This window comes from Diplotaxodon limnothrissa, linkage group LG17, assembly GCF_057381915.1.
Source record: "Diplotaxodon limnothrissa isolate DT_005_m linkage group LG17, D_limnothrissa_male_GT1.1, whole genome shotgun sequence".
NCBI classification, from domain to species: Eukaryota; Metazoa; Chordata; class Actinopteri; order Cichliformes; family Cichlidae; genus Diplotaxodon; species Diplotaxodon limnothrissa.
Window position 1 is genome coordinate 12714134 of NC_140612.1, and position 9861 is coordinate 12723994.

Here is a 9861-nt window from a genome sequence, read left to right on the forward strand (position 1 = left end):
GTCATCTAAATACTATAAACATGATACATTTATAGAGAAATCACAAATAAGCCTAGCTATTGGGTGGGAGTTCTATCACTGTGATTGGTTTAATGGTAATAAATAAGATGATGAGCAGAATAGCGGCAAAAATAAATTTTTTATTTGTTTTATTATCTATAGTGCAGGTAAAATGATCAGAAAAATTGAAAAATGAAAAATCTTTACTTTTCACACTCTGTGAAAATCATTTTAAACTTTGCATTACGTGCATTATACAGCCACACCAAAACACCTTCTCAGGAAGGGAAGTTGGGTATCAGTGATGTTTGAAGCTTCATTCTGAATGAGGCAGAGCCATTGCATATGGAGTTGCACCTGTTGTCCATGTTTAGTCCTGTCTTTTGGATTCAGTTGGCCTGCATCTTGTTTCTTTATGATCAGCTTATTCAGCAGGCCATCCATCAACATTTGAGAACATAAATACATCATCTGAAGGAACAGCCCAATTACGCAAAGACAAAACATATGATTAGCCACCTTGGCAACAGCAACTATGTAAGAGCAAGGTTCTTGATAGCAGAGGTGTTTCTGGTATATTATAAATAGCATGGCACAGGGAAAAGCAAGAAGGGGTTGGGGGGAGGGGGTCCAGTGGAGAAGGTTGGAGTTGTGTTGTGGTTAAAGTGCTGTGAATGATTTTGGAGCACAGGTTCAGTCCTGATGCAGGTAGTGTTACATAAAGTGGCGACTCTTGCAAAGTACCAAGACAATATGGAAAATGATGCAAAAGTCAGTTTTCATGATTTAAAAAATAAATGTTGAAAACCATTAAATACTGTGTTCTTTTTCAGCAAGATTTGCACCATGAAGACCAGACTAGGCTGCCTGTCCCACAAATCTGACTCCTACAATGACTTCTCAGAATTCCTGCCTCCAGCCCACGAAACCACAGCCAGGTGTCTGAAGTGAGTTTGCCAGAAAACAAGCCTTCCTGTGCTGGTTTTATAAGACTACAAATTATTTTTGTGCTTGACCTGTTGTTGTGTGAAATAATTAGAATTATCAGACCTTTCAAGGAAAAGTTGCCTTTAAGACTTTCTTTAATTTGAGGTGATATGAATGTAATTTATTGCTTTCCATTTGAGCAGTATGTCGGCAAAAGTATTATATATTCTGAGAATGACACAAGTATTATTTTTATTATTATAGTTATTATTATTAATGCAAGTCCTAAGTCATAACATATTTGCAAGAATCACCCTTGGCATTTACTAGAGGAGATAACTTCAGCGGTGCATGTCCCGCTGTAATGACTGTATGAATGTTACTGCTGCACTAAACCATTGTTTGTTTGTCTGCCCAACCTAAGTTGGCAAACAAATGCACTTTAGGCTTCGAAACTGTCTGATTCTTATCTATATCAGATATTATGATATCATCATATTGCCTAGCACCCACCTATCAACTGGCTGAAATTTATAGCATGTATAGCATTTTATAACATTGTCTTTGGTCAGTTTAATTTCACCACAATGACATGTAATATATCAAAATAATATAATAATATTATATCATGTTAAATATAACCATTTTTGGTATTTCCAAATTGTGTTTACGGCCTCGAAATTACATTATATCATATGACATATTATGAAGTCAAGCTTACTGTACTTTGGGGTTACATCAAAACTTTAATGTTGGATCAGTAACCTTCTAAATGTATGTTAGGCGATGGCATTTCAAGCCGTGTGAATTGATCTAGCCACCCTTCCAGTCTTTTTTTAAAGCATGTCCAAGAAATTTCTTTGTCAGGTGCATGTTACTCATATGTACAGGTTCACCATAATGCATGTAAATACAGATTCATGGTGGAAATGAAAAAGTCCTCTTTTATAGATCTGCTTACAAAGTATTTCATTGAATTTAATCTTGCATGCCACTTTTTATGATTTTTATTCTTTTGACAATGAAACACACAGTCCCTTAATCATATATAGATTACTTACTTACATGTTGCTGCATATAAATGGACATTGAGTTCCATATTTATCTTCATATATATATATATATATATATATATATATATATATATATATATATATATATATATATATATATATATATAAATACCCCATTTTTTAAAAATCTTTTCTCAATGTCATTAACTGTATGAGCTGAACGCACAGACAGAGCAAACTGTACAGCATAATTGTCTGTTTAGCATAGACCTTTTTGCACTTAGGCTAGTAGTAATCAAGTAAATATTATTTTGGCCAGTTGGAAAAAAGGTACACTGTCAGATGTTCTAACACATCCTCACTAAAGTAACTTGTGGCATTGTTTTAAAATATTTCAGACTGCTTTGCACATGCTGTGGAAGACATTAATCATTTAATTGTAGCTCTGTTGTCTCCTCCAATCTTTAAAAGTAACCTGTTATTTGAAATATTTTATGGCCTTGAGAAGAAGAATTAGTATGAGGAGGAATTAATCATGCATTAAACTCAGTTGCCATTCAAGAATTTATATAAAACACTGCAGGGGACTCAAAATGCATTAAAGCATAGTTGTTGATTAGCATGTAATTGAGGCACTTCTTTTTGTCTTTCTCTCCATCAGACTATCAACCGATGAAGTTGTTCAATGGTCTGAATCATTCGATAGCCTCCTCACTCATAAGTGTAAGTGAACACTTTCTATTTTCTGAGGGAACAGTTCATACTGCACAGAACACTCATAGCCAGCCCCAAGAAAATGAAAGCCACCTTATACAGAAGTAAACAAGCCCCTACCAGTTTCGTTAATACTTTCCTTTTTTCACTCAGGAAAAACAAATTTTACTGTTCTCCTCTCAAGCCCATGTTATGCAAGTGTGTCATTTCTTTGTTGTTAAGAGTCCGTGCCGCATAATGAGTCACATCCTCGTCTTTGACCTTCCCCTTGGACCAAAAAGACAGCAGCACGCACTCACAACTCACATGTCTGTCTGCACAAATGGGTCATGGATTTATTTTCTGCTGACAAGCCATGTGACGTAGCATCTTTGACAGAAAACTCTAAACTAAAAGAGTAAAGGGCACATTCATTTGGTGAGAGTCGGATCAACTCAAATCAAATTCGAACATTTTCCTCCTACAATTAGGATGCTTGTGTCTTGCTGAACCTCAAAGGTCAAATCAATTTTTTTTTACTGATATAGAAATCAATCGTCGTTTGTAGGAAGTGAACGTTTAATCTAGGCTGATTGAGGTCCTATCCACGTTTCCTGGAACAACTCAAAATCTTGGGTCAGTCAACTAGTACTGGATGAGTTTAATGATACCTTTGGGACTGTTGACCCCCAAGTAACATTTGATGAGCTGACAGCTTTGTCTTCCTTATTGTACGTATGCATACATGTACATAGATCAAGCACACAATTTACAACATATGCTTCCCTAAAAATGGTAATAAAAACACTGTATACCTGTCCAGTTATATGACCAATGATTGTGGCAATAATGTGTCAGTATCTGTAGCAAGGTGAGAGAAATACTATAAAAAAAAATTTTTGATAAAGAAACACATGAGGTTATAACTAGCTATTTGTTTGTCTTTTTTTGCCAATTCATTTGCCAAATATTGTCTCAAATAATTAAAATCATTGTTTTGTTATACATGAATATAACCAAAGATGAGTGAGCTTGAACTGCTGGATATTGGGTGAATGATGAATGTCTAAAACCATAACGTGATTATCCCAGTAGTTCGATTACAGGAAAGGTTTAGGGTGTCCATCATTGTATCATTTCACTTTTTTAAAGTTCACCCAGGACCATCTTTATTTTTAGTGTCCTTGCTAACTAAATGTCAATCCACAGTTACCCTCTTTTTTTGTTTTTTAATTGAAATGCTAGGTGAATGCTTTAGCTGGGTGTCTGTGAATTCTGTTCTTAGTACAATTATATGAAATTCATTCATCTTTACATACGGTACAATTTAGGGCTTTTCCAGGTGAAAGATACCAGGGTTTATGAGCAGTTACAAACCTGGCAGATTAAAAAACACATATTTCCCTCTGTTGTTTCCTCATCATTTCATCAGCAAAGACAATAAAGAACAAGACTTTAAAACACACCATAATTCTCATACATACACCAAAACTGAAGTGCTATCCAAATCAATGTATCCTTGTTGCACGGTGTTACTTGCACTTTTAAGATTGCTGTCAGTTAATAGACACTGAAATATTAACAAGTCAGTAATATGCGTGTAGTTATTAGCGTGTTTTGGACAAGATTTTTGCAAAAATTAATAAGCGTTGGAGTCCAAAGGGTGGGTGGCAACAGCTGCATCCCAGTTTTGTTCAGTGATGAACTCCATAACACTAGGCTAACAAATGGTAGTCTTGAAAAGTCATACTCACTTGAACAGCTTCATTAAAATTGAGGTTATGACATAACACATCAGTTTGACACACAACAAAATAATGTTTCCCAGGCAAAACTAGAGGATTTCCCTAGACACAGGGAGCGTGATGCACCTGTGCATCCTGTTTCCACTGACCAAGCATTAGAGCAGCACACTACAAAATGTAGATACAAACACAAACATATTTGGATTACATAAGTGATGTTAAATCAATAGGAACAGAGTGCTGGATGTTCCTGTAATAAGGTATTAACCTTAATTTGCTTTAAAAAGAATACTGTGTGTTTCATCTGGATGCATTCAACCTGTGGGCACTGTTAGCTATATGTGACTTGTTAGAACAAAATAACAAGCAATACCTTTTTTTATGCATAACAGATTAGGAGAAAAAATACCGAGAGGAAAAAAACGTTAATGTTTCTGTACCAGAAATGTCTAAAAGGGTTAGGACAGGAGAAATATGTAACTTATGGTCCACGACTTTCTTAAGGATTTAGCAAATTGATGGAGGTTTCGAAATGGGCTGTAAATGTCTGAAATGGTGGGATCTGGGGAGAGGTTTTAAAGCAAAAGGATGACAGTGACTGTTTTAAAGAAATCTGGCATGCACACAGAAGATAGAGACAGGCTGATAATGGACAGGAGGTGGAGGTGATAAGTAGAACCTCATTTGCAACGAATATCAATTGGGCATGAAGAAGTGCACATATGCAAACTATATCTGGCAGATCTGTCATGGAAATAGGATAAAACTCAGACAATGGGGTGGGCTGAGACACTTGGACAGATTGGAAGGTTCCTGGCTTGAACTGTGATCTGATACCATTGACCTTACCAGCAAAAAAATAAAAAATAAAAATCACAGTCATGGTAGGAAAACCAGATTGAGCAGGGGTAAGAAGTCTGGTGATGGTGTCTAACAGGAACCTAGAATTGTGCCTATGTGCTTGTTAGTGCTTATATAGCCATAGAAGTGGATTGCTCGTGTATCTTTAACGTAAAACAGGTTTACTTTTGTTTCATTTATCTACAAACAACCTTCAAATAACACAAAAAATCTGCAAAACGACCTAAACGTAACAGTTCATGTGCAAAAACCTGACATCATCCTATACTTGTTTAGAGACAAATATGGCAAAATGTCCATTAAGTTGATATCCAACAGTGATTTTTACTGGAAATGTTTAGCTCCAGTTCTCGCACTCATTTGTGATGAACGAGGTCCCAAATGATACAGAAAACATATTCATATTCTTCTGTCAGTCATCCTCAAATAAATGAAGTGTGATACTTTTTGTCTCATTTGGTTTAATTGAGTTCTCCTTTTTTTTGGAAAAAAAAATGTAAGATTTTTTTTCTCATGCTTTTGTTGGTAAGTAGAACAAAAAATTGTAATGTGTTTACAAATTTTTAAGCACCACAGTAAGCGTATATGCTGTTCGAGGCCAATCAAAACAGTATTGTTGCATTGCACTGTGTTAAGAGGTAAACAGCAGAAAGGGCGGAAATGACATGTCAGCATGACACAGGCACATAGAAAAACATGCCCCACTTCTCATAATGTCAACAGGGAGCACATTAATTACTCACTTATCTTGGCTGACAAAAATGTGTTCTCTTTGTTGGAATATTTTGTTCTGATTTATTTATGCTGTAACTATAATACAATTTCCTGCTTATGTTCATCATACACCAAAAGATAATAAAGGGTAAAATGAGCTGCTGTACAGAAACGTGAGTCTTATGTGTTTTTATATTTTACATTCTTTAACTTTTTGATTCTTTTTTTTTTTTTTTTTTTGTTCTCAGATGGGCTGGCAGCTTTCCGGACATTTCTTAAGTCAGAATTCAGTGATGAGAATATTGAGTTTTGGATGGCCTGTGAAGACTACAAAAAAATCAAGAGCTCAGCTAAGCTGGTGTCAAAAGCAAACAAGATATTTAAGGAGTTTGTTGAGGTTCAGGCACCAAGAGAGGTGAGTTAATGCAGTTTTCTACAGACTTGACTATTAATTTTAAACCCATGATTCACTACTTTAAACCCATGATAAACCCAGTCAAAAGAAATTAAAAGATTCTTATCATGGTAACAGGATAGTGATGTATGACAAGGAAGGATAGCAGCAAGACTGAAAGGGAAGATTTACAAGATGGTAGTGAGACCTGCTATGATGGTTTGGCAGTGTCACTGACAAAAAGACAGAAGCTGGCACTAAAGGTGGCAGCGCTGAGGATCCTAAGATGTCCACTGGGACTGACCAAGATGGGACTGACCACTCAGGTTGAGTGGTTTGTAGACAAAGTTTGTAGGCAAAGAGAGATAAGACCAAGATTGGTTGCACATATACTGGACAGTATGGATAGTGCATATTTTGGGAAAAGGATGTTGCATATGGAGCTGCCAGGCAGGAGGAAAAGAAGAAGACGTCAGAGAAGGTTCATGCATGTAGTTAAGGGGGACATTTTATTATTCATTATGACAAATTAACAAACTGACTATTACATTAATGAAAGTAAATGACTCTTTTCTTCAAAATTATTCTTTCCTCTCTTTGTCCTGGCAGATTAACATTGACTACCGTACCAGGGAGAAGACTAAGCAGAGCCTGGCGGATCCCACCCCAACCAGCCTCAATGAAGTCCAAGGTAAAATCTACAGCCTCATGGAGAAAGACTCCTACCCACGGTTTCTCAGGTCCAAGATGTACCAGGATATAGTCAACAGGGCACAAGCGCGAGGACAACGAAGGTCTGTTTGACAAACAGTGGCAATAAAACTGGACCTTTACTGTAGATCATTTATCCTTTGAAATCTCTTAATACTGTGAATCTGCAAGGATGGGGGTGACCTGCTTGACTGTTTCCTTTATCAACACCAGCTCCATGCATGCAATCCCTCTAGATAAAACGTGTCTCTGTGGACTGCAATATACAATACAATGAGTGTGGATGATTATAAGCTAATGGTTTGCTGAGCAATCTGTCTGAAATATCAAAATAAAAGTACAGTATCATGCAATAATGATAGTTATCACAATATTTGCTATGTTTTGTTAGTTCTTTAGCTATGTAAGTTATTTATTTTTATATCAGTCATGCACTATGTGATTATAGGCTATAGACTCAAATAAAAGACTCAAATAGAGACTGGTAAGTGGTGGTTTGAATTGATATATGCATTTCTGTAATAAAGAAACTTTACAGTCAATAAAGAAATCAAATGAGTTGTTCAAATAGTCCTAAAAGCAAAAGAAAACCTTTATGGTAATCTCCATGTGCACCTCTGGATTGTTACTGCTTGATCACTACATGGAAGTACAGTTGTGACCAACTGTGAACCTGTGATTTCACAATGGTCCTTAGACTTGAGAGACCAGACACCAAACTTCATATCACAGCAAGTAGTTGGATTATGACCAAGAACATATCTGTGTACGTGTGTGTGTGTGTGTGTGTGTGTGTGTGTGTGTGTGTGTGTGCGTGCGCGCGTGTGTGTGTGTGTGTGTGTGACTGATTACTATGGTTGTGCACTGTGAATTTTCAAAATCCTAACAGTGAACATTCTGCAACCTGAATCTGAAGCTTTTTGGCCTTGCCAACTCTATTTTTTTCTCACCAGCTGCCTACTTCCCAAATTTGACTTGTCCAGTCCAAGTAGTCATGATGTGACCACTTGGACTGATCTGCAAAAAGCAGATAAAACTAAAACTGAGTTATTATTATTATTATTTTTTTATAACTGAACTTTCTTTCTTTCTTTCTTTCTTTCTTTGATCGCACCTTTGTTTACCTCCGTGATTGCAGTTGGTCAGAAATTTGTAGGAATTTTCATAGCAAAATAAATGATTTGTCTAGTTGTGGCCCGTTCACATTCTTTTACATATATTACAACCAGTAACTGTTCCTAACCTGAATGGTTATTACACATAGAAACCAGGTGTTGGTTTAAGCAACACATTTCAAGTACTCATTGGTTGAAATAAATTTATATAATAATTTAATAAATAAAGTTTTCCTGGATAATAAACAGCACCGGTTATATATAAGTCACTGGGTGGCCTACATGTTGTATGTTCTTTTCCATCTTATGCATCTATTCCCAACCCTCTCTTTGTGGACTTTGCAGCCCTGCATCATCCTTCTTATTTGCTTTCATTATATTACTCTGCCAAGTAGAGGGTGCTATCACAATAAAACATGGGTCACAGCAAGCAGCACAAATGTTGTGCAGGGTGTCTTTTTCAATGGGAAGAGGGTCTCTCTGCTTTATTTTCTCTCTTTTCAAGAGTTCACTGGATTTATGAATATTTCTGATATATTTTATCACTGAGGAAACTATATTGTGGTAATTATCATTATTGCTTTATTGCTCAGCCCTGCCACTACTTGTCTTACCTCGTCTGTGAAATAGACACTGTTGTATGCAGGTAATTATACCTGCTGTGGTAGTTTGTGTGTTTACAATGAACAACTAAGTGAGTGACCACTTAATATCTGAAACTGTGCCAAAATAATCAATTGCACTTCGATGTTGTTATTGCATAATACTGTGTATCTTAAACTGCAGGTAATCTGTCAGCTCATTTCACTCAGCTCAACAGGCAGTTTAGCTTTCACTTCTGTTCTAAATGATAAAAATTGTTTAGGCAGTCAAAGATTCCCGAATGAGATTCCCTTCATCATTTCTGGTGATTTGGTCGGTTTAAAATATGTTACTGAACTGTAATGAGTTTTTTACGGATTATCGACTAGCAAAAAAGTTTGCAAGTAGAGTTAAAGAGTAATTTAAATCCATTCTATAATGGATTGATACCCAATTAACCAAAACAAGCAGCATAAACAGCAGACGTTCCATCAAGGTTACAGTGAAATACAATGTCCTGCTGATACTCTTCCACTGAATTCCATCCAATCTTTGCTGAAAATAGTTTTCTGCATGATGCAATACTCAGATTTACTGTTTATATATTCTTAAACATGTACAGTATGTTAAACAAATACTGCATATAACTTTATTTATAATATGTCAGTGTGCTCCTTCAGCATTTGATGTGTTTCTGCATTAGATGTGCTCCTTAACCTACCAATCCTTTAAATGAATTAAATGCAAAACTTTCCTGAGCACTTAAAGAGTGGTAAATATTTTCTTTAGTGCATGTGTACCACATAGGCCAGCCTGTTTGAAATGCCAGAAAACGGATAAAGACTAAAAAAAGCATACTGCCATATATGGTATGTTACTGTGCTCCACATGAATGTAATCTCCCTCTTCTTCTTTTTGCATTAAAAAAAGTTAATCTGCATTTATTGTTGCACTGTGTGACTTCATTCTCATTATACCAAAACGGTATTAGAGTTATGAAAATGCACTCATCCACTGATCAGACACACAGACAGACGGGTTGACCTCGTTTCCCAGCCATTTTATAACAGCAATGAAAGCAGACCAAAACATTTCTAATTAATGAG

At 36.1% G+C, this 9861-nt stretch overlaps 1 protein-coding gene across 1 annotated transcript; it reads left to right on the forward strand.

Annotated features, from left to right (window-relative positions):
- Positions 1-846: 846 nt before the first annotated feature.
- On the forward strand, positions 847-7151 carry rgs8 (regulator of G protein signaling 8). Its single transcript, XM_085375418.1, has 4 exons — positions 847-947; positions 2602-2663; positions 6202-6368; positions 6957-7151. The coding sequence occupies exons 1-4, from the start codon at positions 847-849 to the stop codon at positions 7149-7151; spliced, it is 525 nt and encodes a 174-aa protein (XP_085231544.1).
- The last annotated feature ends 2710 nt before the right edge of the window (positions 7152-9861 follow it).

Bases quoted from the DNA above. Each gene is read 5' to 3' on its own strand.
- rgs8 (XM_085375418.1), top strand. From the start codon at position 847: ATGAAGACCAGACTAGGCTGCCTGTCCCACAAATCTGACTCCTACAAT. The intron at 948-2,601 runs GTGAGTTTGCCA...TCTCTCCATCAG, and splicing joins ACCACAGCCAGGTGTCTGAA to ACTATCAACCGATGAAGTTG. The intron at 2,664-6,201 runs GTAAGTGAACAC...TTTTGTTCTCAG, and splicing joins TAGCCTCCTCACTCATAAGT to ATGGGCTGGCAGCTTTCCGG.